Source organism: Pantherophis guttatus, chromosome 2 (genome assembly GCF_059756535.1).
Source record: "Pantherophis guttatus breed Tessera chromosome 2, ASM5975653v1, whole genome shotgun sequence".
In the NCBI taxonomy this organism is placed as follows: domain Eukaryota; kingdom Metazoa; phylum Chordata; class Lepidosauria; order Squamata; family Colubridae; genus Pantherophis; species Pantherophis guttatus.
The window spans coordinates 261,791,310-261,809,954 of NC_142064.1; the positions used below are offsets into that span (position 1 = coordinate 261,791,310).

The window sequence follows — 18,645 nt, forward strand, 5'->3', positions numbered from 1 at the left end:
CATCATAAGCCTTTGCCAAATAAGTAAAACCAATCAAATAATATACCAATCAAACACACAATGCAAGCCTCCAGATTACAGAATGCTGTAAAAATTGTATAAAAGCCGGATGTACAAGAAAAACCAGTTGTTCAGCTGACCCAGAAGGTTCTGCTTCATCAATAAATGGGGGCACTTTCCAATCAGCCTCCAGCCACCCCTTTTATTTCCAGTGCCTTCCTCCCGGCTTGGAACTATCTATCTATCTATCTATCTAGCTAGCTAGCTAGCTATCTATCTATCTAGCTAGCTAGCTAGCTAGCTAGCTAGCTAGCTATTACTATCTCTAGCTAGCTATCTCTACTATCTATCCATCCATCCATCCATCTCTCTCTCTCTCTTCTATATCTATCTATCTATCTATCTAGATTATATCTCCGAGATAAGAGATATAAGAAATATATAGATATAATCTTTCATGCATTGGAAGGGACCTTGGAGGTCTTCTAGACCCTATACCCGTGATGGCAAACCTATGGTACATGTGCCACAGGTGGCACGCAGAGCCATATCTGTGGGCACGCGAGCATTGCCCTAGCTCAGCTCCAGTGCGCATGATTTTTTGGCCTTCCGGGCCCACCGGAAGTTGAGAAACGGCCTCTGGAGGCCCTCCGAGGGGGTGGGAAAGGCCATTTTTGCCATCCCCAGGCTCCTAGAAAGGCTCTGGAGCCTGGGGAGGGTGAAAAATGAGCCTACTGGGCCCACCGTGTCATCACTTGCCAAAAGCGGGGGCAGCATGGGGAGGTCATGCGCGCATGCGTGAGGGTGTGGGGGGGCTTTGAATTATGGGTATGGGCACATGCGCACACAACCCCCCTGCTCTCCCTCCACTTTTGGCACATGACAGCAAAAAGGTTAGCCATCACTGCCCTATACCATTCCGGACAAATGGTTGTCAAATCTCCTCTTAAAAACTTCCAGTGTTGTAGCACCCACAACTTCACTGATTAATTGTTCTCACTGTCAGGAAATTGAATAATTTATTTTAAGTTTTTGAATCAGTCTTGACTCCTGGTGATTACATTGGGCAGGTTCCTGAAGTTTTCTCGGCAACATTTTTCAGAAGCGATTTGCCTTGGTGCCTTCTTCCTAAACTTAGTCCTAAACTAAGATTAGAACTCAGTTTTCCCTAATCCAGTGCCAAACTGACAGTCATTATTTAGGCTTAAAATTATTAAAATCCATTTTGAGTCAAAAGTATTCAAATTCATGCTAAAGAGATTGGGCCAAGATGGGTATACAGGTAGTCCTTGATTTACAATTCTTCATTTCCCCACAAGAAGCAATCAGTTATAACAGTACTAAAAAAAGTGACTTATCACCATTTTTCACACTTACGACTGTTGCAGCATCCCCGTGGTCACGTGATTGACATTCGGATGCTTAACAACTGACTCACATTTATGACGGTTGCAGTGTCTCAAATCGCTTGGTCCCCTTTTGCGACCTTCTGACAAGCAAAGTCAGTGGGGAAGCCAGATTCACTTCACAACCGGTGTGACTAATTTAAGAACTGCAGTGATTCGCTTAACCAACCTGGCGAGAAAAGTCATAAAAGGGGGCAAAACTCACTTAACAAATTTCTCACTTAGCAACATACTAGTAAATGTTGGGCTCATCTGTGGTCGTAAATTGAGGACTACCTGTACTTTGGCAGGAGGATGCAGTTCGAATAAATGGATTTCAATGATTTTATTGAATACAAACTCTGTTTTTTGTGTTTTTAATATTATAAACCACTCAGAGTTATCTCCAGGTGAGATGGATGAATTATAAGGTGTTGGTTATTACCTTTAAAACCCTACATGGCTCAGGGCCAGGCTATCTTCGAGATCGCCTTCTACCACATAGCTCCCAGCGACGGGTAAGATCCCACAGAGTTGGTCTCCTCCGGGTCCCGTCAACTAAACAGTGCCGGCTGGCGGGCCCGCGGGAGAGGGCCTTCTCTGTGGCTGCCCCAGCTCTCTGGAACCAGTTACCTCCTGAGGTCCGGACCATCCCCACCCTATTGGCCTTCCGAAAAGCGGTGAAGACCTGGCTTTTCCGGCAGGCCTGGGGCCGTTGATCCCACTCTTGCGATCTGGTGAGATCCAGCCATGAATGGTGTGCATGTGTTTTTAACGTTTTTAAAATGCTTTTATAATGTTTTTTTTAAAAAAAATTATGTTCACTGTTTGTATTATTTCTGTTGTAAGCCGCCCAGAGTCCCTTGGGAGTTGGGCGGCATAGAAATATGAGTAATTAAAATTAAATTAAATTAAACAGTCACAGAGTTGGAAGGGATCTTGGAGGTCATCTATTCCAACCCGCTACTCACGCAGGAGACCTGTACTAGGGTTTCGAACCGCCGACCTTGCTGATCGACAAGCTAGTCAGGCAAACAAATTGAATAAATAAATTTTCACGAACTGAGGTCAAGAGAGAGACTCTTTCACCCACCTGTGCGGTGCTGGAGGCGGCTGCGGTGATATTCAGCTATACAGCCTTCCCTTCCTTCCTTCTGCCCAGTCCTGGTCCTGGTTTTTCCCCACAAGAAGCAATGTCTCACCCGGTCCCTCGATTTCGTAAACGCCGAAGGGGTTAACCCAGTGTTTCTCAACCTTGGTAGCTTGAAGATGGGTGGACTTCAACTCCCAGAATCCCCCAGCCAGCGCTGCTGGCTGGGGGATTCTGGGAGTTGAAGTCCACCCATCTTCAAGCTACCAAGGTTGAGAAACACTGGGTTAAACGGAGCGAGCAGCCAATCCTAGACAGGACCAGACGGGCAAAGATCTGAGAGGTGGAGAAAAAGTGCCCCACCCCCACTCCAAAAAAGAGATTTTGGGTTGCATCCACGCCGCGCTTGAGGCTTTGGATCTGGCTTGCGCGATCTTGCAGGATCCTGAGCTTTGCAGATCCGGCCATGGCGAGGTTGCAAGAAGCGGGTGAGTTGGAGGGAAGGGGAAAGGGGGGCCATGGGAGGGGGAAAAAAAAGAGAATAAACACATGGGAGGAACGAGGAAAGAAGCGAGCGAGGTTCCACCAAAAAAAAAAAGGGAAAAAAGGCGTAAATCCCTAGGCGGAATCCGGGGGTCTCCTTTTGCAGCGCGGCCTCCCCCCCCCCCAGCGATGCTGAATTAATGCATAAGGATTAATGCATAAAAAAGGGGTCCAGTTTCCCTAATCCACAATTTTCTCTCATATGCACGGATTGATGGATTGATTGATTGATGGCTGGGTGCGGGGCAGGGTGAAATCCAAAATTTTTCCCTACCGGTTCTGTGGGTGTAGTTTGGTGGGCGTGGCAGGGGAAGGATATTGCAAAATCTCCATTCCCACCCCACTCCAGGGGAAAGATACTGCAAAATCTCCATTCCCTCCCCTCCTGGGGGAAGGATATTGCAAAATCTCCATTCCCACCCCACTCCAGGGGAAGGATATTGCAAAATCTCCATTCCCACCCCACTCCAGGGGAAAGATACTGCAAAATCTCCATTCCCTCCCCTCCTGGGGAAAGGATATTGCAAAATCTCCATTCCCACCCCACTCCAGGGGAAGGATATTGCAAAATCTCCATTCCCACCCCACTCCAGGGGAAAGATACTGCAAAATCTCCATTCCCACCCCACTCCAGGGGAAAGATATTGCAAAATCTCCATTCCCACCCCACTCTGGGGCCAGCCAGAGGTAGTATTTGCCGGTTCTCCGAATTACTCAAACTTTCCGCTACTGGTTCTCCAGAACCTGTTAGAACCTCTGGATTTCACTCCTGGTGTGGGGGAAAGTTTGTCCTCTGTCAGTTTTCTGATGTTGAGTTGGAGTTCATTGCTGAAGGATTGCATTGTTGAATGCAGGCCAAACTACGGGCTCTAGAAACCCAAGGATTTTTTTTTTTTAAGATTTTCTGCTTTTCTGTCTCACTGTCATCCAGATGTTCTATTATTACTATTTTCAGAGGGCCCCCATTTACTGAACTGCAGACATAACACAGTCACTTGTCTGAAATGGTGCTACAGGGTCTCCTTCTTGAGCAGGGGGTTGGACTAGAAGACCTCCAAGGTCCCTCCCAATTCTGTTATTCCAAACAAAGGCATTCCTCCAATCTGTTGTTTTAGCAACAATCTCTTCACCCACCCCCATGCAACTACACATGCCTTACCTCTAAATACCTAGTGGACAACCATTTAAATATGAGCCAGCAGTGTGCAGCAGCTGCCAGAAAAGCCAACACAGTTCTAGGCTGCATAAACAGAGGGATAGAATCAAGATCACGTGAAGTGTTAATACCCCTTTATAATCCCTTGGTAAGGCAACACTTGGAATATTGCATTCAGTTTTGGTCACCATGGTGTAAAAAAAGATGTGGAGACTCTAAAAAGAGTGCAGAGAAGAGCAACAAAGATGATTAAGGGACTGGAGGCTAAAACATATGAAGAATGGCCTTGAGTTTAACACCCTTTTTTCTTGTGGAAAAAACTACAAACTGCCACAGAGAACAATCAAGAATTTCCTGATTCTCCTCTCCCCAAAGAATATCACTCTGTTGACTCATTGAGGCATATATTTTGTTTTTCCCAGAGTTCCCCGATGTAATAATAAAATTGGAACAAGGAGAGGAGAAATGGCTGTCAGGAAACGCGGAACAAGAAAGGAAAGCGTTGCTCTCACCTGGCCAAGAAAGTGAAACTACAACGAATAACACTCCAGGTAAGAAGGGAAGTCCAGTTCATCTCAAATCGTTAGAAATCTTCTCCCTCATTGCAAAGGCAACAGTTTCTTGTAGAAATGAATAAAGAGGCAAGAAGATCAGGGATGGGTTTCACTTACCTTTATCACTGGTTCTGTCTGCACACGTGGCCGGCCTTCCACGCATATGATTTGCGCATGCACGCTTTTCTCACATGCGCCTGGCCCATATTCTGGCCATTCAACTTTTAGGAATTACCCCAATGGAATTCTGCAGTGCTTGAACACTTTGATCTTCCAAAAGAGTTGTGGTGGCGCAGGGGTTAGAATGCAGCATTGCAGGCTAGCTCATTGCCAGGAGTCCGATCCTGACTGGCTCAAACTTGACTCAGTTTTCCATCCTTCCAAGGTGGGTAAAATGAGGACCCAGATTGTTGAGGGCAATATGCTGACTTTGTAAACTGAAATCCAGAAGGTTCTGACAGGTTCTGGAGAACCGGTAGTGGAAATTTTGAGTAGTTTGGAGAATCGGCAAATGCCGCCTCTGGCTGGCCCCAGAGTGGGGTGGGAATGGGGATTTTGTAGTATCCTTCCCCTGGAGTGGGGAGGGAATGGAGATTTTGCAGTATCCTTCCCCTGCCACACCCACCAAGCCACGCCCACAGAACCGGTAGTTAAAAAAATTGGATTTCACCACTGGTCGTAGGTCAAGGACTACCTGTACATAACAAGATGTCAGGAAAAGAATGTTATAAGGATGACAAGGCAATCAAAGAAGACACACTTTTGACTTTGGCAAAATGTCTGATCACTGCAACTGTCTCATTTCTCTGAGCAGAGCTTCCTGTTGTGATCATAAAGAAGGAAGAACAGGAAGGTCAGTGGGTGCTGTATCGCCAGGCTTCGGAAGGAAATGGGGCCTTCCCAGCTTCTCGTTCAGGTAAGAAATTTTTATTTCACAAGATGGCTAGATCTTGAAATAATGCATCACTATGTCATCAGAAAGAAGGTGAGGAAACATCAGCTTCCAGGATTGCAGAAACAAAAATTATGTAGAGAAGCAATTCAACAGTTTTTACCGGATTTCCTTTACTTGGAGTAAAAAATTGCTTTTATTACTGCCTGTCTTATTGTCGCTGTGAACTGAGGTCAAGATTGAAGGAACACTGTCTATGAAGGCCTGCCAGTAATGGCTGTTAGAACCAGCAAAGTAATACAAGTTCAGACGAGCTTTATAATGAGTTATTATAAAGTTATTATTCTTTCTATCTGGATCCCGGATATTTATGTATCGTATTGTTGTTCACATTTTCTATTTGCTTCGTCGCAAGTTTCCAATGCACCTGATTTGGCTATATTCTTAGTTTTTGTGCCCAAGTACATACCATGTTTCCCTGAAAATAAGACAGAGTCTTATTTGTTTTTGACCCACAAAATAAGTGCTTGGCCTTATTTTTGGGGAGGTCTTATTATTTTTGAGGTGCAGGAGGCGATGAGCATGATTACCTCATGGCTGCTACTGACACAGCCGCTCGTCAGCTGTTCGCCCCTGAGGCCGTGCACACGCTTCCAGCCATGCTTCCCAGGACTCTGTACCATGCCATCGGCCCAGCCACATCACTGCGACTGGATGTCCCATCGCCGCTGCCGCTTCCCTGTTCTTTGCTAATGGCTTTTGCAGTGGCCATTACCATAACAAAGGGGCATGGTGGCTAGGGTTGCGGGAGTGGCCGTTAGGTAAGGATATGTGGAGTGCGTGGGGCATGTTCCCCCCTCCCTTCCACCACCACCCCCCCCCCGGCCTCACCTCCTCACCTCATGTTGTTTGCACAGCAAGGAACCAGAGGAAATGGCGGGGACTGGCTGTGCATATGTTTAAATATTTCTGGGGAGGGCTTATTATCGGGGGAGGGCTAATTTTAGCGCATGTGGTCAAAAGCCTGATTGGGCTTATTATCCGGGGAGGTCTTATTTTCGAGGAAACAAGGTATTTATTTTTCCTTTGTCAAACCTGAAGACTTCATGTAGATAGTTTTAAACATTTCACCCTCAGAGAACAACTGTAGGACTGAACAGCCTAATTTTCAACTTCTGCAAATAATTGACAAACATAATCCTGTTGCTACCACAGGATTAAATTGTGGATTTTTAACTGCCTGAGTCACTGTGTATATAAATATATACACATATTATATTTATATATATATATGTATACATACACACACACATATACATATACATATATACATATGTGTATATATGTTTAATTAAATAAATACATAGGCATACTTCATACTTGAGGAGGACCAGAGGTGGGTTTCAGCAGGTTCTGACCAGTTCTGGAGAACCGGTAGCAGTAATTTTGAGTAGTTCGGAGAACTGGTAGTAAAAATTCTGAAACCCACCACTGAGGAGGACACCTGAAGTTTTCTACTCAGTGGTGTGAACTTGGAAAATAGAAACACCAGACAGTAGACTGTAAAAGAATATACAGGTAGTCCTCAATTTACAATCATTCATTTAACGACTGTTCAAAGTTCCAACATCAATGAAAAAGGCAAGTAATTGGTTGTTGTGCTTACCACCATTTTAGCATCCCCATGGTCACATGATCAACATTCAAGTGCTTGGCAACTGGCACGTACTTAGGATGGTTGCCATGTCGGGGAGATCATGTGATCACCATTTGCGAGAGGATCCATATGGGCGAGAAACCCTATTAATGCACGGTCTGTGGGAAGCGGTCAAAGGTCGCATCTTCTCATCCATGAGACAATGCATAAGGAAGAGGGAACCGTACGGACGTTCAAAGTCCAGCCAGTTTTCAACAAGCAAAGTCAATTGGGGGGAGGGGGGAGCTGGATTCGCTTAAGAACTGAATGATTCACTTAACAACCATAGTGAGTCACTTAATAACCGTGACATAAAATGTCATAAAATTGGAGTGAGTCGCTTAACTGCCTTGCTTTGCAACGGAAAGTCTGGTCACAATTGTACTCGTAAGTTGAGGACTAGCTATAACCACAATTTTCTCGTCTTCACACTTCAGAGAGTAGAATGTCAGCGTTCCAAGTAACCTCCCATTGAAATTGAAAGTAGAACTCTGAGGCAGGTAGATTCCTCAGAGAATGTTGGATACATCATATCAGCAGAGCCGGTGAAAACCAACTCTAACAGTTCCCGCGGTTTTCACCTAATTAAAAGACTAAAAATCCCCCCTCCCAGGTTTCATCTGTCACATTGTCCAATGAAGATGGATAGCAGGCTCCTCTTCTCCTTCAACATCTACCTGATATGATGACCTTGGTTCCCACAGGAAAACTTTTTGTTTTGACTGTTAGCTGGGCTATCTACTTCCCCCTCTCCCTTCCCCCTCTCAGGCTTCGTGGCAACAGTGAGGCAGCACAAGATGGCTTCAGCCAGGTTTGCTTCAGAGTTGACATAGAATACACGTGATATACTCGATCCTGAATTTATTTGCAGTGACTTCCTTTGCTTATTTTCACATTGTGATTTTCTGTTTATCCCACAGAAGAGGAGCTGACACAGAGCTACGCGGGAAGTAAGGAGAATAAATGTGCCGATTGTGGGAAAAGCTTCACGCAGAGGTCCAGCCTTGTCAGACACAAGAAGACCCATACTGGAGAGAAACCATATCGGTGTTTGGAGTGTGGAAGGAGCTTCAGTCAGAGATCGATCTTGACCCGACACGAGAGGACCCATATGGGAGAGAAGCCATATAAATGCTCTCAGTGTGGGAAAAATTTCCGCCACAAATCAGCACTCCTGAGGCATGAAAAGATGGAGGCTGGGGAAAAGCCCTACGAATGTTCACACTGTGGGAAGGGTTTTATTCAGAAGTCAAACTTTCTCATCCACGAGAGAATCCACACGGGCGAGAAACCGTACCTGTGCTCTGATTGTGGGAAAAGTTTTGTCCAGCGGTGGCATCTCCTTGTCCACGAGATGACCCATAAGCAGGAGGCATCCCATGAATGTTCAACATGCGGTAAGAAATTCAATCACAGTTTAAGCCTTCTCATCCATGAAAGAAGCCACACGGGGGAGAAAATTCATCAGTGTTCCGATTGTGGGAAAAACTTCACGCAGAGATCCAGCCTTGTTTGACACGAGAAAACTCACACGGGAGAGAAGCCGTATAAATGCACAGAATGTGGGAGGAGTTTCAGCCAGAGGTCCATCTTGACCAGGCATGAGAGGACCCACACGGGAGAGAAGCCGTACACATGCTCCGAATGTGGGAAGAGTTTCCGTCACAAATTGGCGCTCCTCAGGCACGAAAAAATGGAAGCGGGAGAAAGGCCTTATCGGTGTGAGCACTGCGGGAAAGGTTTCATTCAGTGGTCCAACTTCCGGATACACGAGAGGATCCATATGGGCGAGAAACCCTATCAATGCGCAGACTGTGGGAAGCGGTTCCTTCAAAGGTTGCACCTTCTCGTCCATGAGATGACGCATAAGGAAGAGAAACCCTATGAGTGTTCGAAGTGTGGGAAGAGATTCCATCACAACTTAAGCCTTGTGATCCACCAAAGAAGCCACACAAGAGTGAAAACATATTGTGGGAAAAGCTTTGTTGATAAAACAAGTTTTAGCAGACAGGAAAGCGTACAGCAAGAGGAGAAGTTGTATTCCTGCTCTGGCGGTGGGAAACACTTCGGTTCTAGGTTAGCTCTCCTCAGACACAAAAGTCCTCAAGTGGGAAGGAAGCCATATTGTTTCTCTCCCTGTGGAAAAAGCATCATTCCAAAATTAAAGCTTCTTGCAGCTCCCAAGGGTCCCCATAATGGATCAAATTTGGACACCTGCTTCCACTGTGGAAGAGGATACAGGCTGAAATGTAAGCTCGTCATACATGAGAAAGCCCATCTAAGAAAGAAACCATATAAACTAGCGTGTGGAAAAAGTTTCAGCCACAGGTCCAATTTTATTGGATTGCAGGAGAAGACACACATGGTTGAAAAGCAATACAAGTGTGCTGGCTGTGGGAAATTATTTAACAACTGGTCGAACCTCTTAAAACATCAAAAGACCCACACGGGAGAAAAGCCTTACAACTGTGCCAAGTGTGGGAAGAACTTCAGCAATAAAGCAACTCTTGTACACAAGAGGACCCACACCGGTGAAAAGCCGTACCAGTGCTTCAGCTGTGATAAAGGTTTCACCAGCAAATCCAGCTTAATCAAACATGAGAGGATCCACATGGGGGAGAAACTCCACATCTGTTCAGAATGTGGGAAAAGCTTCATCCAGAAATCAAACCTTCTCCGGCACAAGAAGATCCACAAAGGAAAACCGGAGAATCTGTTCTCGGATCGTGGGGAAAGTTCCAGGTTGCACATGAACCGGATGAGAAATTCAGGGATCCGTGCAAAAGAGAAACCGAACCAATGCATCCCCTATGAGGAAATGTTTCTCGTGGTCCACAAGGAAACCCATGAAGTGGAGAAACCGTACTCGTGTTTGGGTTGCGGGAAAAGCTTTTCATACAAATCTAGCCTGAGGAAACACGAGAGAACTCATGCAGGATGAAAAAAAAAAATAAGTATATGATTCAACCAGTTTGCTTGCACACAAGAGCACCCATATGGGGCTTAACTCCGGAGGTTATTGGTGTTCCATCCCTAGACTAGACAGTCATTTGACGAGGATGTTATAAGATCTCCTACCTTGAGCAGGAGGTTGATCTAGAACAGGGGTCTCCAACCTTGGCAACTTTAAGACTTGTGAACTTCAACTCCCAGAATTCCTCAGCCAGCTTTGCTTAACTGCCTTGCTTTGCAATAGAAAGTCTGGTCTGCTTTGCAATAGAAAGTCGTAAGTTGAGGACTAGCTATAACCACAATTTTCTCTTCACACCTCAGAGAGTAGAATGTCAGCGTTCTGAGTAACACAATTTAAATTTTCATTGAAATTGAAAGCAGAACTCTTGAGGCAGGTAGATTCCTCAAAGAACTCTGGGAGTTGAAGTCCACAAGTCAACTAGCAGCTGTGGCAAGAAAGGTCATAAAACGGGGCAAAATTGACTTCTCAACTGTCTTACTTAGCAACAGATATTTTGGACTCAATTGTGGTTGTAAGTTGAGGACTTCCTTTACCTATTTTCTACTTGCAGGGTATTCATGGAGGAACAAAATATTCTCCAACAGCATGAAGAAGTACTGTATTGATGCTTTGTTTTAATTTCTGGGTCCACCATAGAGCTTTTCCTTATTTCTGAATTTGGGATATGATCTTAACACCTGGATCAGTTACCTTTGTTTTGGCTATCGCTTTAATTTAATTAATTTCTCAGAAAGAAAACATCAGGGCTGTTAGAAGTTCGGTTCATCCACATGGGATGTTAGAGGAAATTCGCAAATGATTACATTTGTTTGTGGGGATTGCAGACATTGAGAAAGCTGATGGAGGAAGAAACAGAGCAAAGAGAAATTTTGGAAATGGAGGAATTCCTGTCATTTGTAATACAGTTACAACTATTAAATGAACTAAATAAAAATTATTAACCATTTTCAGATACTGGTTACTATACAATGCCACATTCAATATTTTAGTTGCGGGACAGTGGGAAACCTGTAAAAAACAGTTGAATCATCCTCCAAATCCTTTTTTTTTAAAGCCATGTTAAGAAAAAGGCAGGAATGGACAAAGCCTTTTCTGAGATACTGAATCAATTTTTCCTTTTCTTGATCTAGATCAACTTTGCCTTGAAGGAGACACACAATCTCAACTTAACCTTTAATCTAACCTCAGCAACTTTGACATATGTGGACTTCCACTCCCAGAATTCCCCAGCATGTTGGCTGGGAGAATTCTGGGAGTTGAAGTCTACACATCTTAAAAGCCGCTGAGGGTGAGAAACACTGTTTTAATCTCATATTTAGAGATCAGACAATACCATCATTTCAGGAATAAAGTAGAAGTGGAGTATATCTATTCTATTCGTTCCATATTTTCAGCTCTCATGTTTGATGGGTTGCTAAAACCTTTGTTGTTACAATGATGAGTTTATTCTAAAATTAGTAGAAGGTTGTTTTTCTTATTTTTTGTCACTGTAAGCTGCACCAAGGCACTTATTATTGGGAATCATATTGTTGATGAATAAATTTAACATATTTAACATCATTAAAAGGATATATTTCTGGGTTTTACAGCTTGCAAGTGCTGAAGGATAGTTTTCCCCCTACCTTCAGATATATTTCAGGTATATTAGTCCAAAATTGGCAAATAATGTATTTTTTTAAAGGAATGGTTGCAGATTGGGAGAGAGAGCAGTGGCACTTTTGGAAATATTAAGCAGCATATTGGATTCCACGATACTCCTTTTAATTTGAGTTCTTGGAACAGTGTTTCTCAATCTCAGCAATTTTAAGATGTGTGGTGTTCAACTCCCAGAATTCACCAGCTTTAAAAATTGTACAATTCCAAGCTTACTAGGAAATTGTGTTGGTGTTGTGGGCCGTCAGCTGCCAGCGGAGCTGGCGGGAGACTCAAATGATGATGAGGTTGGGGAAGAACTTGGGCCAGTTCTGGAGCCCAGGGAAGGCTCTGATGGATGCTCAGTGTTGGACACGAGATAGAGCCAGGGCCATCCAGCATTTCCCAGCCACCGAAGAGGCAGCTGCCTTTGGAGTCAGAGATGAGTGAGGAGGAAGAACAGCTGGGGCCTGTTCTAAATGCACGTATGCACAGAGCAGATAGGAGAGGTGAACAACGGAGGACAAGAAGTCAACTCGGGAAGCAAAACAAACATGGATGCTGACTGGCCCCTCCCTGGCTGGGGAATAAATAGGAGGAAAGGGGAGTGGTGGTCGTAGCAGACAACCATTCACATTTCTGGAGTTTTTGCTCATTGTGGTTTTGTGCGACAAAGACTGCCTTGCCAGAATTGAGGTTTATTTGAACTGACTTAATTTGTAGCCTTCCAGCTGGGAGCTCACAGCCTTGCAATTATCGTAACAGCTGATAAGGCCTATTGCAGAGGTCTTCAAACTTGGCAGCTTTAAGACTTGTGGACTTCAACTCCCAGAATTCAACTCCCAGCACAACTGGCTGGAGAATACTGGGAGTTGAAGTCCACAAGTCTTAAAGCTGCCAAGTTTGAAGACCTCTCGCTTATTCCTTCAGTTATTTATTTATTTATTGCGATTTATATGCCGCCTTTCTCCCTAGGGACTCAAGGCGGCTTACAAAATGACAACTTCAATACAAATCACAATACAATACCAAATTAAAATCAGTAACCCAATTAAAAATGATTTAAAATGATTTAAGTTAACTCCTTGCAGGACTCTTGCCTGGACTTTGTGGGTGAATGCAGTTAATTCACAAGATGTACATAAAAGAGGTTTTTGGTTTTTTTGCGAGGAATCTGTTTCTTGCTTCTGCGAAGACTGGGTCAGAACAGTTGGTGCCTATTCCTTACGCACAGTCACTCAGGCACTCGTCACTTCCCGCCTGGACTACTGCAATGCTCTCTACATGGGGCTCCCCTTGAGGAGTACCCGGAGGCTCCAACTGGTGCAGAATGCGGCCGCGCGGGGGATTATGGGAGCGAGGGGTCGCTCCCATGTGACACCTCTCCTGCGTGAGCTGCATTGGCTTCCAGTGGTCTTCCGCGTGTGCTTCAAGGTGTTGGTTACCACCTTTAAAGCGCTCCATGGCATAGGACCTGGGTATTTGCGGGACTGCCTTCTGCCGCCGATAGCCTCCCACCGACCAGTACGCTCCCACAGAGAGGGACTCCTCAGGGTGCCGTCGGCCAGGCAATGTCGGCTGGCGACCCCCAGGGGGAGGGCCTTCTCTGTGGCAGCTCCTGCCCTCTGGAACGATTTGCCCCCAGAGATAAGAAGGATATCGGATCTCCGGGTCTTTCGCCGTGCCCTGAAAACTCTTCCAGCAAGCAGGGCTGGCGTGAACCCCGCCCCCTTTTTAGTTTTTAATGGTTATTAATTGTTTAGTTTTAATCTGTTAATGGGTTTTAATTTGCATTGTTTTAATTCGGGCCAAAGTATATAATTCTTTTAATTAATTTTAAATTTTGTATTGTTATGTATTTTAGTTTTGGCTGTGCACCGCCCTGAGTCCACTAGGAGAAGGGCGGTATATAAATTGAATAAATAATAATAATAATAATAATAATAAACATGATTATGTGCCATTGAGATTGCTGATTTTTAAGGACTGCGTAGATGGATTTTTTCCCTATGCTGATAAAATAAATAAATAAATAAATAAATAAATAAACAAACAAACAAATAAATAAATAAATAAATAAATTTATTTCTATACCGCCCTTCTCCCGAAGGACTCAGGGCGGTGTACAGCCTATTAAAAGCACAAAGACAGACATCAGTTAAAAATAATTAAAATTATTAAATAATTTTGGCTCAAATTTAAAACCCCAAAATTTAAAATTTAAATTTAAACCCAATTTAAAAATCATTACATTGATAGCCCGGTCTGGCGGAACAGGGTCTTGAGGGCACAGCGAAATACATGGAGGTCAGAGATCTTACACATTTCTGGGGGCAGTTCATTCCACAGGGCAGGGGCTCCCACAGAGAAGGCCCTCCCCCTGGGTGTCGCCAGCCGACGTAACTTGGCTGATGGCACCCTGAGGAGACCCTCTCTGTGGGAGCTAACTGGCCGGTGGGAGGCTATTGGTAGCAGAAGTCGGTCTTGAAGGTACCCAGGTCCTATGCCATGGAGCGCTTTAAAGGTGGTAACCAACACCTGATGTGGCCCAAACCTGTTCCTTCAGGTCTTCCAATGGTGCCCCCATTGCTGAAGTACAGTATCTTGAGTTCATCCATCTTGCTGCGTTCCTCCTTTTCTTCTCTTTGATTCCTCCTTTCCCAGCATCGGAACCTTTTCCAGACAGGTGGATCTTTGCATCATGCGATCACCTTGATAAAATAAAAAACCCAATAGTTGATAAGCTCCCTATATCCTGGTTTGTATGTTTGTATATGTACCAGTATATATGCATGCATACACAAACCAGGATTCAAGAGGCCTATCTGCAGTGAGATTTTTTTTTTTATTCTCTGATTAGAAAACCTCTTGCGCAATTGTTCCCCAAACTCTTTTGATCACAAAAATAACCCCTGGAAGATCACCAGTGAATTAAAAAGAACAACGGCTGCTCCGTGCAGAGATCAACTGGCAAATGTAGGTATGCTCACTTAAAGTGAAGACGATTTTCATTTTGGACACGAAGGTTTGTGACAGGCTCGGTGTATAAATGCACACCGTTTAAAATCTATAGTGAACATTCACTAAATTCTGTAAACTACAACTTCAATAGTAAAGTTGCTATATGCAAATTGGGCTCACCCAATATTCTGTTGGTATTTTCAAAATGTCTGTATGGGTGGACTTCAACTCCCAGAATCCTCAGTAATGAGCATATTTACTGAGTGTTGTGGCCCGCCACTGGCCAGCGGAGCTGGCGGCAGACTCAGACAGTGAGGAGGTTGGAGAGGACCATGGGCCAGTCCTGGAGTCTGGGGAAGGCTCTGATGAGTGCTCTGCGTCGGAGGCAGAGATGGGGTCGAGGCCGTCTGACAGTTGTCAGCTGCCTTCAGAGCCAGACATTAGAGGGGCAGAAGAACACCTGGAGCCTGTTCCCAGTGTGCGCATTGCAGAGCTGCCAGAAGGGAACATCTAAGGAACAAGGGTTGACTCTGGAGTAAAGCCACAGGTAGACGGTGAATGGCCCCTCCCATAGAGAATAAAGAGCGAAAGGGGAGGGGAGTTTGCAGGAGACAATTAGTTCGCTTAATTGGTTCGTGACTCTCCATGACTCCTTGCCAAGTTTTGAAGATATCGGCCTGGCAGCTCTGCAAGCCAGATAAGGTCTGTGACTGTAAATTCTCCCTTGAAAGATTTTGCTGGATGTGAATGAGAGGAATTCACAGTAACTTAATAAAAAGGGGTTTTTGTCAGGACGAGTCTGCTTTGTGCTCTTGGGAAGCCTAGGTCAGAACACTGAAGAACTCTGGGAAATGGTCCACACATTTGGAAATTGCCAAGATTGGGATTCAAAACTCTAAAATGGGTGGGCAGCTATGACAACTTTATGACCTGTGGACATCAACTCCCAGAATCCTCAGTAATAAGCATTTACTAAGGAACTCTGGGAAACGAAGTCCACACACTTGGAAATTGCCAAGAGTAGGACGCAAATCTCTAAATTAGGTGGGCAGCTATGGCAACTTCATGACCTGTGGACTTCAACTCCCAGAATTCCTGAGCCAGCTATTCTTCAATTTTGAGAATTGAAAGTCCACAGGTTGTAAACTGGTCATAGTTGCCCATCCCTGCTCTAAAATGAAAGCAAGCCATTTTGTGGCTTAGAAATCATGGCTTAGATTTAAGACAGGGGTGGGCAACTGTGGCCCTTTTAGAACCTGTGGACTTCAACTCCAAGCTGTCTCAGGAATTCTGAGAGTTGAAGTCCACAGGTTGTAAAAGGGCCACAGTTGCCCACCCCTGACTTAAGAGGATCTCTGTGTGACTTCATCCAGCCAAATGTGATTCATATAAATGAGATGCCAATAATTGTGGTTGAGCAGAATGTGTGATCTCTGCCAATATTCAATACCGGAGCTCTTAGATCAAGAGTGACATACATGTCTGGAGGGCAGAACACGGAACTGAATTCTGAATAATCCAGGCACTTGGCACCTGGCATTTATTTATGACAATTGCCCTATCCCGGGGACATGGAGCAAAAGTTGTATCCTTCATGGCCAACTTCTTACAAGTAAAGTCAATTGAGGAGGTGTGGGGGAGAGAAGCTGGATTTGCTTGACAACTGTGGCAAAGAAGTTGTAAAATTTGGGGGCTCAACTGTGGTCCTAAATCAGGGATTACCTGAATTTTGATGACTGACAAGGAACATTAAATAAAAAAACACATGCCCACAAATATGTGTTAAATGAATTCCCTGATCAACAACTCCTGGAGTTCAGCGATTGTTTATCGAGGTCATCTCTGTATGACCTACCTCAATAGCCATGGGAGGCCAAAGTCACCTGTTCCATCTTGTCTCTTTCTCTGTCTCACACACACAGGAGTGGGCTGCTGGGGATTCACAGGGGTTTGGGAGAACCTCTAGCTAAGATTCTGTGCAGTTCGGAGAACCCCCAAATCCCACTCCTGGCTGGCCCCTCCCACCCCTCCCCTCCCAGGAGTCCCCATGCAGCCTGTTTTGGATGCAGGTAAGTGCAGGGCGCGCACGGAGCAGTGGTGAAACCCCATTTTTTTTACTACCGGTTCTGTGGGTGTGGCTTGGTGGGCATGGTGTGGCTTGGTGGGTGTGGCAGCGGAAGGATACTGCAAAATCTCCCTTCCCACCCCACTCGGGGGCCAGCCAGAGGTGGTATTTGCCAGTTCTCCGAACTACTTAAAATTTCCATTACTGGTTCTCCAGAACCTGTCAGAACCTGCTGGACTTCACCCCTGGTGCGGAGGCTCTGGGAGAGCGAAAAACGGGCCTACCGGAAGTTCGGGTAGGCCTGTTTCCGGCCTCCAGAGGGACTCCAGAGCCTGGGGAGGGCAAAAAGCCCCCCACCCGCCATGGTGCAGGAGGCTGACTAGGCCACGCCCACCATGGCCACGCCCACCCAGCAACCGGGCAGAGAACCCCTTGCTAAAATTTTTGAAGCGCACCCCTGAACACACATATACAATTTTGTGCCTAATTCCAGCTGCTGTCGCCATAAGGGCCAATGCAAGTTTGAGCTGAAAATCAACCGGGCTATTTTATCAAGAGCATGGAGAGGACAACTCTGAAACACCATGTTCAGTTCTGGTCTGCACAATACGACAATGGCTGGAGAATTTAACACAGGTAGTCCTTGGCGTGCAACAGTTCATTTAGTGACTGTTCAAAGTTACGAGGAGACTGGAAAAAGTGACATATGAACATTTTTCAGAGTTACGACCTTCGCAGCATCCTCACGATGTGATCAAAATTCAGCTGATTGGCAACTAGTTCATATTTAGGAACATTGCCGTGTCTGTGTGATCACCTTTTGCAACCTTCTGACAAGCAAAATCAATGGGGTAGACAGATTCACTTAAAAAAACCCATGGAACTAACTTATCAAATGCAGTGATTCACTTAATGGTGGCAAAGAAAGGTCATAAAATGAGGCAAACCTCACTTAACAAATGTGTCAGCAACAGAAATTTGGGGCTCCATCGTGTTTGCAAGTCGAGGACTACCTGTATATTCGCTCTGAATTTCCTTTTTCTTAATTTCAGCTCATTCTCTTGCAGTGGTGGGTTGCTCCTGGTTCGTAAGAACTGATAGTAAAAATTTGTAGTAGTTCCGAGAACCAGTAATAACATTGGCTGGCCACGTCCCCAAACCGGTCCCCGGCCTGGTCGCCGCTCACTTACCCCGCCCACCTCATCAGAGGCTTTTTTTTTAACTTTTAAAAGCATTTTTTCCACAACCTCTTCTGCCGGAAAAATGCTTTTAAAAGTAAAAAAAAAAAGCCTCTGATGATCCCGCGGCTCAACTGGGATTGTCAGAGGCTTTTCAAAGCATTTTTTCTACCACCTCTTCAGCCGAAGAGGTGATAGAAAAAATGCTTTGAAAAGCCTCTGACGATCCCAGCTGAGTTGCCTGATCGGCAGAGGCTTTTCAAAGTATTTTTTTCTGCAACCTCTTAAGGTTGTAGAAAAAATGCTTTTAAAAGTAAAAAAAAAAAAAAAAAGTTGGCCACGCCCATGTCACATTACTCCCCCACCAAGCCACGCCCACAATAAGCCACGCCCACAGAACCGGTAGTAAAAAAATTTAGAACCCACCCGTTCTCTTGGTCCATGCTCAACTTGATTCTCCAACTACGCCTTTTAGATATGGGTAGTCCTCAACTTACAACTATTCATTTAGCAACCGAA

At 44.9% G+C, this 18,645-nt stretch overlaps 3 protein-coding genes across 3 annotated transcripts in view; 2 read left to right on the forward strand and 1 right to left on the reverse strand.

Moving 5' to 3' along the window:
* LOC132712326 (uncharacterized) overlaps positions 1 to 18,645 on the reverse strand; it is a 200,735-nt gene that overhangs the window by 78,452 nt on the left and 103,638 nt on the right. The window lies entirely within an intron of this gene.
* Positions 2,712 to 11,240, forward strand: LOC132712329 (uncharacterized). Its single transcript, XM_060693371.2, has 4 exons — positions 2,712 to 2,963; positions 4,597 to 4,725; positions 5,543 to 5,644; positions 8,237 to 11,240. The coding sequence occupies exons 1-4, from the start codon at positions 2,942 to 2,944 to the stop codon at positions 8,830 to 8,832; spliced, it is 849 nt and encodes a 282-aa protein (XP_060549354.2). The 5' UTR covers positions 2,712 to 2,941; the 3' UTR covers positions 8,833 to 11,240.
* Positions 9,010 to 11,240, forward strand: LOC148115729 (uncharacterized). The gene has a single exon (XM_087884084.1). The coding sequence runs from the start codon at positions 9,010 to 9,012 to the stop codon at positions 10,255 to 10,257; it is 1,248 nt and encodes a 415-aa protein (XP_087740210.1). The 3' UTR covers positions 10,258 to 11,240.